The sequence below is a fragment of the Ictidomys tridecemlineatus genome, chromosome 15, assembly GCF_052094955.1.
Source record: "Ictidomys tridecemlineatus isolate mIctTri1 chromosome 15, mIctTri1.hap1, whole genome shotgun sequence".
NCBI lineage: Eukaryota > Metazoa > Chordata > Mammalia > Rodentia > Sciuridae > Ictidomys > Ictidomys tridecemlineatus.
In genome coordinates this window covers 7,197,466-7,210,487 of record NC_135491.1, presented here as the reverse complement: position 1 = coordinate 7,210,487, position 13,022 = coordinate 7,197,466, and the positions used below count along the sequence as shown (strand labels likewise).

At 52.9% G+C, this 13,022-nt stretch overlaps 2 protein-coding genes and 1 long non-coding RNA gene across 7 annotated transcripts; 2 read left to right on the top strand and 1 right to left on the bottom strand.

The window, feature by feature from the left end:
* Positions 1-178: 178 nt before the first annotated feature.
* Positions 179-4,764, bottom strand: Fut1 (fucosyltransferase 1 (H blood group)). Of its 5 annotated transcripts, XM_078031692.1 has the most exons (3): positions 3,590-4,764; positions 3,379-3,487; positions 179-2,802 (listed from the first exon to the last, which is right to left on the bottom strand). In XM_078031692.1, the coding sequence occupies exons 2-3, from the start codon at positions 3,407-3,409 to the stop codon at positions 1,664-1,666; spliced, it is 1,170 nt and encodes a 389-aa protein (XP_077887818.1). In that variant the 5' UTR covers positions 3,410-3,487; positions 3,590-4,764; the 3' UTR covers positions 179-1,663. The 5 variants fall into 5 exon arrangements, with proteins under 5 accessions (XP_077887818.1, XP_077887822.1, XP_077887819.1 ...); XM_078031696.1 differs by lacking the exon at positions 3,590-4,764 and having other exon boundaries at positions 3,122-3,581; XM_078031693.1 differs by lacking the exon at positions 3,590-4,764 and having other exon boundaries at positions 179-3,246; positions 3,379-3,581.
* Positions 4,765-5,271: 507 nt separating this feature from the next.
* On the top strand, positions 5,272-6,990 carry Fgf21 (fibroblast growth factor 21). The gene is made up of 3 exons (XM_005336644.3): positions 5,272-5,718; positions 5,806-5,909; positions 6,593-6,990. Exons 1-3 carry the CDS (start codon positions 5,484-5,486, stop codon positions 6,878-6,880), a joined length of 627 nt encoding a protein of 208 aa, XP_005336701.2. The 5' UTR covers positions 5,272-5,483; the 3' UTR covers positions 6,881-6,990.
* Positions 6,991-7,409: 419 nt separating this feature from the next.
* On the top strand, positions 7,410-10,747 carry LOC144370723 (uncharacterized). The gene is made up of 3 exons (XR_013430640.1): positions 7,410-9,832; positions 9,928-9,972; positions 10,492-10,747. It is a non-coding gene; the product is annotated as an uncharacterized LOC144370723 (long non-coding RNA).
* Positions 10,748-13,022: the final 2,275 nt, after the last annotated feature.

Below are 13,022 nucleotides of genomic sequence, written 5' to 3'. Positions count from 1 at the left end.
AGGGCACTAGGAACACTCACACAATTTCAGTAGCAAAGGGCTGCTAGATCTGAGAAGGTAGCATAACCTAAAATATAATGAATAGTGACAATCTCTGAGCTTCCACTTTCTCTCCAGTGTTTTACACACACACACACACACACACACACACAGCCACGAAAGATGCAGAGACAAGGGCTGCGAATGTGAACTTTTAATTCATATCTCCCACCCTCCTTGTGGCAGCTATGCTGGGAATGGTACCCTGAAGCCCTAAGAAGACCAGAGGCTGGGATTCTTGGAGTGGGATGACAAGATATGGGTGTGTATGAGGAACCATTTTCATCACCCCAAAAGCAGCAAGGGCTCCTGAAACGGGTCAAAAGTCTTATACTCTCTGGCTCTTGCTTGGGTTTGACTTGGGACTGGGGTCTACTTATCTCCAGATCTTTTCATGCTAGACCTACAAAGACAGATTTAGTCAGGCATGGACCCACCTGAGGTTGAGGCAGGAGGATTGCAAGTTCAAAGCAGGCCTCAGTAACTTATTGAGGTCCTAAATAACTCAGTGAGATCCTGTGTCTAAATAAATGTTAAAAAAAAAAAAAAAAAAGGCTGAGATATGGCCCTCTGAGTTCAATTCCTGGTATCAAAAACAAAAAAAATAATTTAGTGCTTCTGTGATTTCAGGGACAGACAGGGTTAACAAAGAACACAGTATCCCCTGGCTTTCTGCAGACTTGTTGGATTCCAGATATCAAACCCCAGATACTCAGAACCCAGCTAAAGAAGAAGACACTTGCTTAACCTAATCCCAGAGATAATAGATCCAGGTCTTGTGTTTGGAAGTTTTGACCTTCCAAATTAGAAGTCTTCCTGGATTGCTAGAAAGTTCTGCTGCAGAAGTTGCCTTACCTCCCCAATGGCTATTCCTCTCCACTCTCCCATATCTACTCTAAGAAAAAAAAAGGATGAAAAAACTAATCCTTTGAGACTTTCTTCAGGGGCCAATGGTTTGGACAGACTTTGGTCTGGTCACCACTGCCCCAGCATGGGCCACACCTTGGTTCAACTGGGTTCAATCATCAGTACACACACAAAAAAACACTGGCTCACTAGAGGCAATCTCCCAGGTCTTGATCTTTGTGGCAGTGGCAGGGTGTTGAGTTTCTGGTAGTTTCTTCATCATATTCTTTGCCATAATTATGTAGGATTCTGGAACCTGTATCCCAGTCCCCACATTGTTCTTCAAAAGCATTAAACCTGGCCTTCCCTAGGAAAACTCCCTTCTGAATCATTCCAGAAACTCTGAAGGAGAGTTAATGAGGGCTTGCTCTAGATAAACCATGAGTTTGTTCCTTAACACCTCTGCTAGAAAAGACCAGCCGAGTGGACTCTAGAAGGCAGGGTTCCCTGTTCTCAGGGGCAGCCATGCAGAAATACTATGGAAATGATGATCAGGTGGGCACCGTGGCTTCTGGAGCCACCACGAGCTTCACTGGGCACTGCCAGCCATCAGAAAAGATGTTCTGCTGGTTGTAGGTGTTCAGGCAGCTCCAGGAAGCCCCTACTTCTTTCCACCTCTGGCCAACTAGAATCTCTCTGGCTACGGGCACCACCTGCTCTGGACCACCCCTGACTTCTCCAGAAGCTGCCAGGCTTCTGGAGACATGTCTGTCTGACTCTAGCCTGATGAGACCAGTCCCAAAAGTCTCCCTGGCTTCCAAGGCCCAGCCCCTGTCTGCACTGGAGACAAGTCTGCATTAATGCCCACCCACTCAGGCAGGAAGGCAGCCTCAGGCTTGAAGACCTTCAGGAACTCTGAGTTTGGCAGGGTGAAGTTGGCAAGGTAGACAGTGTCTCCACCAGCCAGGTAGGCAGCCCAGAAGCCAAAGGTGCCAATGGTCATGATAGTGTGGTTGCACTGAGTGAGCAGGGCAAAGTCCTTCCCTGGTGAGCCCTCGTGCCCATCACCAGCAAAGACCACATCACCCCGAGAGATGTCAATATTTTCCCAGCACCACTTCATGTCATTGCTGGTGACCACAAAGATGGGGGCTTCATGCCGGGCCCGGAACCAGTCCATAGCCTGCTGGAGATAGACACGGTCACCCACCACACCCTTCCAGCGCTGGGGCATCACCTGCAGATAGTCCCCACGGCGCACATGGACACCCACGAAGGTTCGAGGCCGGGCCCCAGTGTGGCCCAGACGAAACTGACTCAGCAAGTGCTGGGCCTCATCACGAAGATGGTCATGAAGGGTGAATTCCCTGCGGATTTGTTCCCGAAGGTGATGGAAAAATGTCCAAGAGCAGGGAAAACCAGACAGCTTCAGAAATGGATCCTTCAAGCAGAAATACTCCTCTGACATCCAGTCATGCAGCTGCAACTTCCGCCACGGTGTCCGACTGTCTACCTCGGATGTCAGCACGGGTAGCGTGATGCGGAACACCGGGGCCAGGGTGGCATGCATGGCTGGCAAGATGAAGGCACGGCGGCCATTGAGCTGGGCCAGGGCAAGCAGTGCCGCATACTGCCCCATCTGGTTACCCAACCGGCCATCTGGGTGGACAGTCCAGGTTCCTGAGACGGGGTCAGCATTCTGAAGACAAGAGGAGGAGGTGTTTTGGGTGAGCTGTTTGTCAGCCAGGCAGATGATGGCCACTGGGGCTCTCAGCAAATGGCTGTCTGGACAAAGGACCGACAGGCGGAGGCCATATTGAAAGAGGTCTTGGTGGAAGTGGAGAAAGGATATTGCTGAAAGGACACAGACAAGCAGGAAGGCCAGGCAGAGCTGGTGGCGGCTGGGGGCCCACATGGCTGGAGAGGAGGAAAGGTGAATTTAGGTGAATTCCAGGAAGGTCAGGGAGGAGAGGCCTGGGGTCAGGGACTCCTGGTCCCAGACAAGGAGGAAGCTAAAAGTGTGGGCTTCTGGGTCTTAGGTAGGAAGTGGCTGGGCGCTGATCCTAGGTTGGAGTGATGAGAAGCTTGGAATCTCCAGGGGGGATGGTGGGCTCAGCGGTGCACATCTGTAATTCCTGTGCTGGTGACTTGGGAGGCTGAAGCAGGAGGATGCCAATTACCAGGCCAGCCTCAGCAACTTAGGGAGACCCTGCTTCGAAAATAAATAAATAAATACCATAAGAAGGCGCTGTGGATCACAAACTCCCTTCTCAGATGTAGCAGTCTTTGAAGGGTCCACTCCACCACTGAGGTGATGGGAAGCGACAGTTGGAGTGTGGACTGCGGGAGAGATCTTAGTGCCTGTAGAAGCGGGTGAGGAGGAGACTCCTGGGATCTCAGTGGTCAGAGGTTGGGGGTGGCCTCCCGGTCCGAAGGAGGAGCGGCTTGAAGGCCGAGGTTTCTGGGGCTCCCGCATCCACCCTGTCCACTAACCTGAGGTCCTCGCAGTGGCAGGTCTACCCATGGCTCCGCGTGGCCGCAGCGCGCAGTCCAAAAAATGCAGCCCTCATGCGACCTCCCCTCCAAGGGACAGGCCGCGAGGCTGGGGTGGGGAGAAAGGAGAGGAGCGAGTTTCTAAGGCTCGCAGCCTCCGCCCTCCCTCCGGAGCCGGGCAGGGAGCAGCGGGAGGAGCCCCGCCCCTTACCTGGCGCGGGTCCTGAGCGCCGGGGGCTCGGGAGGTGCCCCGGCCCCTCCTCTCACCGGGCGAGGTGAGCAGCGCGCCCCAGCCCCTGGCTCTGGGCATTCTGCCGGAGCCCGCGCAGCGGCCGCATCTTGCGTGAACTGGATCCCTGCCTCTAAGCGGGACCCGGGAGGTCCAGTCCGGCGAGCTCCCAACCGTGCCGGGGCTTACGGTCTGCTTCCAGCGCGGCGAGCACCGAGCGCGGCCACGCCCCAGCCGCTGTGCAGGGCCCGCACACCTGGTCCCGCCGGGTGGGACATCCTCCGCCCCTGCCGCGCCCTCCCTAAGGGATGGAGAACCTGTTTGCCCAGCAGCCGCCGGAGCGCAAGAGAATGGAAAGCTCTGCCCGCCCTTCCAGCCCCGGAGTGAGGGCCTCCCGCCAGAAGCTGACTCGAGCCTTCCGTGGTTCTCCATTCCGATTCACCCCCAGCCACACTCAAATTGCTCAGCCCCCGCCCCAGTTCCTCCTTTGGAGGAGTTCAGGGCCTGGCGATCAACTGCTGCTTTCTAGGCGAAGGCAACCTTTCCTGCAAACTGAAAATCCAGGGAAAAGAGGGCCTCCAACCCAGGCCCTGCACCGGGCGCCAGGGACAAAGGCTCTGAGCTCCTGCCGACCAGAACCCGTTTCTACGTTTCTGTTGTCCAAGGTCGATCCAAGGCCCCACTGCCCTGGCCCTGAGCACCCAGACCCTTGTCATTACACATAAAGCCTGTTCAAAGACACAGGCGTTTGACTTGACTCACCAGAGATTTGACTATTATTTCTTAAAACTGAAGACTCCCAGGCCCTCCTCCCTCCAACCCAGGAATCCAGCCCCTGCACTTTAGGGGTTACTCAGCTCCTCTGGATCTCACTTCTCCCTCCAGGACCTGGTTACCAGGGTCGGATTCTCACCATCCCCACCCCCAGTCTATTTTGGTAGCACCTGTCTGGGCCCAGAGTAGCTGCTCTGGTGAAAGAAACACCAGGATTGCATCAGGAAAGGCCACGGAGCAGGGGTTGAAGAGGGTGAAATTGATCCGTGGCCTAGAGTGAGGTTTCCGAGCCAGGACACCTGCTAGGGACACTTCTTTCACGTGGTCTCAGCTTCCTGATGGTTAAGGAAAGGGTCGGACCTTCAATACCCAGAAACCTAGAAATTGAAAAGGGATGTAAATTTCATGCGTGCAACAACAACAAAAATCTATATTGAAAAAGTCAGGAAAGTGGTTTCCAGGATCTTTACCCCACTTCCCTCAGACCCAGGGTCCAGCCTCCAGGCCTCCTCCCTGAGACCCAGAGGTCAAGGCCCCAGAACTCACCCTTCAGATCCAGGGGACCTGGCCTCAAGCCTCCTCCCTCGCACAGGGGTCCAATTCCCAGACCTCTTCCCTCAGACCCAGAAGTTCTTGAGCACAAAGATCCTCCTTCCCCAAAACCAGGAATCTTAGCCCTTGGCTCCTTTCAACGAGTCCCAGTAGATCAGGTCTTCATCTCCCTCAGCCCCCAGACCCAGGGGTCCAGGCCCCCAGCTCAAAGGACCACCCCCCCATCATTGCATCATCCATCCAGACTGCCCTGGCCACGGTGGAATTCTGGCTTCTGCCAAATGGGTCAAATATCATGTGTCGGAGTGGGGAGGGCAAGAGGGCGGGTCTGTCTGGGTATAAATTCTGGAGCTTCTGCATCCATCCCAAGAGTCCTGGGTGTCCTGTCAGCTGGGGATCCACAGGTAGGAGGACTCAAGCTCCTGGGTGATCTGAGCCACAGTGCTGTCCCGGACAAGCACATCTGGAATTGATTCAGGACTGCTCACCTCCTCGGACCCCATACTCCAGACCCTGCACTCTGGACCCCGCCTGAGGACAAGAACCATTGATGGACTGGGTCAAGGCCAAGTTGGAGCCCCTGGGACTGTGGGTCCTGGTGCTGGCTGCCCTTGTGCTGGGAGCCTGCCAGGCGTACCCCATCCCTGACTCAAGCCCCCTCCTCCAATTTGGGGGCCAAGTCCGGCAGCGGTACCTGTACACAGATGATGCCCAGGAGACTGAGGCCCACCTGGAGATCAGGGCTGATGGCACCGTGGTGGGGGCTGCCCATCAAAGCCCGGAAAGTGAGTGTGGGGTGGATGATTCCTCAGGGAGGAGGCTGTGGGGCCTGGGAGAGGCAGTTCCCAATGTCTCACCACTTTGTCCCCCAGGTCTCTTGGAACTGAAAGCCTTGAAGCCTGGGGTCATTCAAATCTTGGGGGTCAAAACATCCAGGTTCCTGTGCCAGAGGCCAGATGGAGTGCTGTATGGATCGGTGAGTTTCCCAGTCTCTGTTTTGGGGTACCAACCTTCATGGTATATCATCTTCACAATCTGGGTACCCTTTCTTGCACACTTGACCCAAGCTGGCCTCCGTCCCATGCTATCTACACTCACAACCTGACTGCAACCCCTGCAGGCTGAGACAGTTGTTACCAATGTTTGCAAAATGAGGCGCAGGCAGTCACCATTGGCCTTATGTCATGGGTGAATGGCAGAATGGCCTGAGAGGCTGAGTCTCAGAACTATAACCCCTGCTCCTGGCCATGCGGCTCCTGCATGCCTCGCTTATCCTGAACATGAGGAGGGACATTCCAGGAATCCGTGGCTCACAGTGAACATGACCTTTAGGCAGTACCCAGACCCCCTACCTGGCCTTAGAAAGCCATGACTGGTACCGGGCTAGAATGTTCTCTGTGAAGTAAGAACAGGGAGGTGATCTCTGCAGGACTGCCCTGGGGTAAAGGAGGAATTTGCTTGTAGTGTTCTGTTTCCTAAGGGAGCCTGGGGACCTGGACCCCTGGGTCCCTGGGTCTGAGGTGGGACACCTGGGGCTTGAGCCTCTGGGTCTGGGAAGAGGGCTGTGTCTGGACCCTGGGTCTGAGGGAAGAGGGCTGGGGCCTGGACTCCTGAGTTCTAGCGGACTTAGGTCTCTGAACCCTGTTCTCTGTCCCTCAGCTCCACTTTGACCCTGAGGCCTGCAGCTTCCGGGAGCAGCTTCTGGAGGACGGGTACAACGTTTACCAGTCAGAATCCCACGGCCTCCCCGTGCGCCTGCCCCCTAACTCACCATACCGGGACCCAGCGCCGCCAGGACCAGCCCGCTTCCTTCCACTGCCAGGCCTGCCCCCAGCAGCCCTGGAGCCGCCAGGGATCCTGGGCCCTGAGCCCCCTGATGTGGGCTCCTCCGACCCACTCAGCATGGTGGGGCCTTTGCAGGGCCGAAGCCCCAGTTACGCTTCCTGAAGCCATGGGCCCTTCATTTTGGGGTCTCCTCTTATTTATTGGGGTATTTATCTTATTTATTTTTTTATTTTTTTCTATCTTGGGATAATAAAGAGTCTGAGAGAGGAGTATCTAACGAGTATGTGTGTTTGAGAGAGGAAATGGGATCTGTGTCTGGTCTCTGTTGACCCTGAGATCAGTCCACATGTCTGTCCCCGTTGCCTTAAGGCCCCAGTCTACCACTGGTCCTTGTTTTTCTGTTCTGGCAAGGTATCCCAAGGGTCTCCAGGACTATTCCTACTCCCTGACAGGAGAGGAATTCTTATCCATCCCTGCCCCCATCCTTGTTAACATTATGGAACTAATAATTCTCTTAGGTACCATAATAATGGGGGACTTAAAAAAAATCCACACTGTAGCCCCACAGCCTCATGGGAAATGTAGTTCCTTGGAAGTAGGAATGGGGAGATTCTTTGTCCTCAGAGCTGAGTGGGGCAGGGGCTCCTGGATCTTGGGGGCGGGGGGGGATACATTTGCTGCTAGGATAACACTGGAGTCCTGAAGGATTACCGAGCTGGACACCTAGATACCTGGGTCCCAGAGGGACAGGGGAATAGGAACCTAGACACAGTGGTGTGAGGGAGGAGGGGCTGGAGACTGGGAGTCCAAGGTCTCAGGAAAAGGGTCAGAAACTGTCCACCCAGACACTTGAGGACTTTGGAGAGTATCCAGTCCCGCAAACGCTTGTCTGGTCTCCTCCCCTCCAGGCCAGGGAGGATGTGAGGCCAGGGAGTTAGACTACAGCTCTCAGGATCAAGCTCGTCCCTGCCTGTCCCAGGTGTCGGACAGACCAGCCTCATAGAAGTTGCAGTCCGGGGCTCTTGACCCTAACTCTGAGGTTCAATCGACACAAATCTGCTGTCAAGTGACAAATAGTCCCTGAGGGCTTCAGGTGGGCCCTGATACCCAGAAGAAAGTCGGTGTCCGGTAGAAAAGGCAGTTTTCCCCTCTGATGGAACAAGGCCGGCTCCATCGAGGAAAGAGAACTGTGAAGGCTCCCAGGAAGGAGAGACTCAGATCCCAAGGTGCCTCACATGAGGGGCAGGCTCCTCGCCAGAAGAGCCCCCCTTATCTTGACAAGAAAAGGAAAGTCACCCTGGAGTCACCCTGGAAGAAGCACTAGCCACCACCCCGGCCACCTTCCCACCCACACACCACGTCTGGGTGGAGGCTCGGAGAACAGAGGCCAGAGGCCAGAAGCCAAGGAGGAGGGACTGCAGGAAGGGACTGTGTGATGGAGGCCCACAGAGGCCCAGAGAGAGAGAGATGGAGACCCAGAGAAGGAAGAACAGAGACTCCAAGATGGGAGAAGACAGAGTCCGGGAGAGGGCAGTCAGGAGGGTACTTGGGCACGGGGCTCCATTTCCAAGGACCCTGGACTCTTGGGCCTCCTTTCCCGAAGGAGGAGTCCCTTTCTCTCGTCTGGACACATTATCCCCCCTTGCCTGGAGAGCTCAGCTTGCACCTCTCACCACTTCCAGACCCATACTCCTGCCAACTCCCAGCAGGTTTTACAGGATGAGACGACACAGTGATGGGTGAGAGACACAGCAGCGAACACGCTGCAAGATCTCGCGTGTGGATACTGACAGGAAATGGCCTGGGAAGGCTGGGATCCTGGGGTGGGTCACTGTCACCTGGAAATGTCTTAGAAATGCAGGTGCTGGGCCTTACTGAATCAAAAATTCTGAGCCAGGCACCGTGGTGCACGCTTGAGATTCCAGCAGCTTGGAGAGGTTGAGGCAGAGGATCATGTGTTCAAAGCCAGCCTCAGCAATTTAGGAAGGCCCTAAGCAACTCAGAGAGACCCTGTCTCTCAATAAAATATAAAAAATGGCTGGGGATGGGGCTCAGTGGTTAAGCACTCCTGGGTTCAATCTCCAGTACCAAAAAAAATAAATTAAAATAAAATAATAATAATAATAATAATTCTGGGAATAGAGAACTCAGAGATGGAAGTTGCAGTTGCAGTGGGACAGTGGAAAGGGTAATGTCACTTTCTTAGAGAAGCCACACAGCACTGCAAGCTTAAACCACACAGACCTGTTCTTCCACTGTTAAGGTCTGTAGACAAGTCAAAATAACACGTGGTATTTTGCCAGAGAAATGTTAGAGTTCGTAAACAAGTCTGGATGGTGCCTGGCAAAATGCCAGAGGGAGTGGTTTGAGAAGTAACAAAAGCGAGTCATTAAGTGTGGAGATTCCTTATTGGTTGACTGATGTATCTAGTTTATGCTAATTAAGATAAGCTGTGCAAAATGTATAAATAGCTCTGTTGTCCTACAATAAACAGCTTCCATTCCTGCTGTATCAACGTACACAACTTATTCGTCACCCCCCGGTTATTATGCTGCAGCCGGACTGCGGCATTCCATGGTTCTGGATATTAGAAACCCCCAGTCTAGGTGTCTGCCAGGCAGTGCCTTCTCAGGAGTCTCCAGGGGAAGATCCTTCCTTGCCTCTTGCAGCTTCTGGTAGTACCTGCAAGCCTGGGCATTCCTTGGCATGTAGATGAACCACGCCTCCATGTCGTGTGGCTTCCCTCCATGTGCGCACTTGTGCCTACATGAAAATTTCTTCTTCCTTTATTTTTTGCAGTCCTGGGAGGTGGAACCCAGGGCCCTGTGCATGCTTGGCAAGCACTCTCCTGCTGAGCTGTATCCCAGCCCTTTTTATTTTATTTTGAGACAAGGCTTCACTAAGTTGCTGAGGCTGACCTCGAACTTGCAATCCTTCTGTCTCAGCCTCTCAAGTTGCTGGGATTCCAGGTGAGCACCACTATGCCCAGCAAAATTTCCCTCTTCTAGTGAGGATGCCGCTCACTGGGTTAGAGCTCAACCTAAACCAGAGTGCCTTGCTGTCACCTGATGACGTCTCCAGTGTTCCTATTTCCACAGAAGATCACGTCCTCAGGTACGTTGGGTAAGGACTTAAATATATTGTTTGGGGAACACAATTCAATGCAGTACAGGGAGTGACTGCCTAATGGTTATGGGGTTTCCTTTTAGGGGGATGAAAGTGTTCTAGAACTAGAGAAGATGGTTGACAACCTGGTGAGTGTACCCAATGCCACTACACTGTACATGTTAAAATGGTTAAAATGGCTGGGTGCTGTGGTGCCCTCATGTAATTCCTGCGGCTCAGGAGGCTGAGGCAGTAGGATCACGAGTTCAAAGCCAGCCTTAGTAACTTAGCCTTAGTTGCCGTAAGCAACTCAGAAAGACCAGTAACTAAATAATTTGTTTTTTTTAAAAAAGGGCAGAGGAGTGGCTGTGGCTGTGGCTCAGTGGTAGTGCACTTGCCTGGCATGTATGAGGCACTGGGTTTGATTCCCAGCACCACATATAAATAAATAAAATATAGATTTATTGTGGGAGATAAACCTTGCATGTGACTGAGTCACCCTCCCCCGCTGGGTGCTGAGATGCTCAGTCACAGAAATGTGGCAGAGCTTCCCCCACCCTTCTTGGGTTTGAGGGTCGTGTCTCGTGCATGGGTGTGTCTTGCTACAGCCCCAAGAGTGGAGCTATGCTCACCTGTTCCTTTGTAATATAACCCCTTGCCCTGTTTAGGATAGAATCTTCCATGGAAGTGCCTTGTGTGTGTCCTCTTCTCTTACTGTGCCCTTGGGTGTGGCCCACCCAGGTGACAGTCAACCTGCTGACAGTGGACATTATGAAGATACTCAGCCCCTGAAACCTGACCCCTGGCCTCATTTGAATAGCTTCTCCTCAATAAAAGGGGTCAGCGCGTGCTCTCGCGCTCTCTCTCTTTCTGCCAACCCTTAAGGTCAGAGGAGCTGTTACAGTGACCCCAAAGAAAAAAGTATTTGTGTCTCTTGTGTGGTTATTTTGTGCAGCCCAGTCAGCCCAGTTTACCTGGAGTGACCCCTGAGCCTTTTAGTCAAGAGAACAGAAACCCGGCAGTATATCAACAAGTAAAAAATAATATTTTTAAAAAGGGGGGCTGGGGATGTGGCTCAGTGGTTAAGCGCCCCAGGCTTCAATCCTCAGTTCCAATTTTTTTTTAATTTCTTTAAGTTAAAATGGTAAATTTTATGTACTATTATTTATGTATATTATGCAATTTTCCCATAGTAAAAAATTAATCAGTTAACTGAAAAATCCCAAACCTCTCGGTTGCTGGGCTCAGGCAGCTGTTGGGTTAGAAACCCTCTGGGTTCTGACACATTGTGCATTTGAGAACCTCTGCCTGCGAAGACGTTCATGGCACGAGCTCAGAATGGGCTCATGGGAAAGAACACCAGACCTTCTGAGCCTCCCACGGTCAGTGTCTCAGCTGTGGGCTCTGCCTGTCCTTCCTCCTATCTGCCTGTTGGTCTCAGCCCCGTGCTTTGCTTGTCTTGTCAGACTCCGTCTCTGCCTGCCTCCCTCAGCCTCCCTGTCCTCCCATCCCCCGTGTCCTGCTCCTGGTCTCTGAGGGGCCCTCCCCCGCAGCAGGCTGGCTCTCCCCACAATTCCCCAGGGAATTCCAGACCCTCTCCTAATTATTAGGCTGCCCCTGAAAGCCCCATCCCTGCAGCTCCCCCAGCCTCTGGGTCTGGGGGTAGAGATAAGTGATCCCACAGCTGACCGATGGAGGGTCTGAGCAGGCTCCTGAGGGCCATCATGGAGGTGGGCAAATGGGTCCAGTTACTTAAACTGGGAGGGTCATGTGTCTTGGTGCCGGAGGAGAGCGGCAGGAGAGGAAGCAGATTGACATTTTACTTCTGGAGAGACCTGAGCTGGGGATCCCAGAGAAGCACCACAGACCTGCCTGGGAAGGACCCTAGTGGGTGCTGTTATAGCCAAGCTTAGCTGGTCAGCACTCTCTAGGATATAAATCAATAATACAAGGTAGAATTATAGGACAAGTAGTGTTAAGCTAGAATAGTCATAGGTTAGAAGCAGTGTCTGAAGAACTTAGCCTAACTTATCAAACCCAGGGCCTTATGCATGCAAGGCAAGCACTCTTCCAGCCCAGCCTACACGACTCCCTTTTAAAAGAAACCTTGTTGATTAGAGTTGGCAGTTAGACCAATTAAGAAACTTTAATTGTTGCAACCCCTGCACAACCACAAATGTCCACCGTTCCCCTAAGGAAAAGGTCCCCAGTGCTGGCCACAGACACTTGCTACACTGTAGCAGTTCACCAATCACTAATTTTAGCTTCTGTAAGAACCTGCTTTGTGCAATTGCAGACCCACCTTGCCAGGGGAGGTGTTTTTTATCTTTAAAGGCTTGTAGGCACCAAGGTGGGCGCTGCTTCCTGAAGGTGCCTTGCTGAGGGGCAGTGCCAGAGGGCTAATAAAGACTCTCCAATTTGGACAAAATTTGGACTGAGAGTGTTCTATGAGTGATGGGCCCAAACAGATGCCCCTTGCTGGAACTGATTATGTGCCAGGATTCTGTGCACTTGAACCCTGTTCAGTCTTTTAACTCCACAACTGCCCTATGAAGCAAGTTCTCCTTAGATACCCATTTTCCAGATGAGAAACTGAGGCACAGAGAGGTTACCTGACTGCCCCAGATTCAACAGCTGGTTGGGGGCAGAGATAAGTGATCCCACACAGGATTCTGGGTGCATCTGTTTGTATCTGACTCTATCTTTACACAGCCTACTCTGCTGCGGGTGTGTGCCTCTGGGTTTAAACTTCTCTCTTTTTATAAAGACACCCGTCCTACAGGATTTAGGGCTAGCCTAACTCTGGTATGACCTCATCTAACTTCATTGCATCTGCAAGGAACCTCTTTCCAAATAAGGTCACATTCTTAGGCTCCAGGGGAGCGTGAGGTTTGGGGGGGACATTACCTAACCCAGCCTACACCAGTGTGAGTAGAGAGTGCTACATGCCCCACCCTGCTCCCAGCAGCGGGCTATCTGCTCAGGAGAGACCCTCAGCGGGGAGGGGGCGGCCATGACTGCCTTACAGCAGTTACCATTCATAAAGGTGCCTCTTCACTGCTTCTCTCGGGTCCCACAACCTCTCAGCACAGACACATTTCTCACATTGGCTGCTGAGGTCCATCTCCTCTGTGCCCTTCACCCCAAGTTCCTGTCGAGATCTGTTTGGGTTTTGCTTCTATTCCTTTCCACAAGTGCT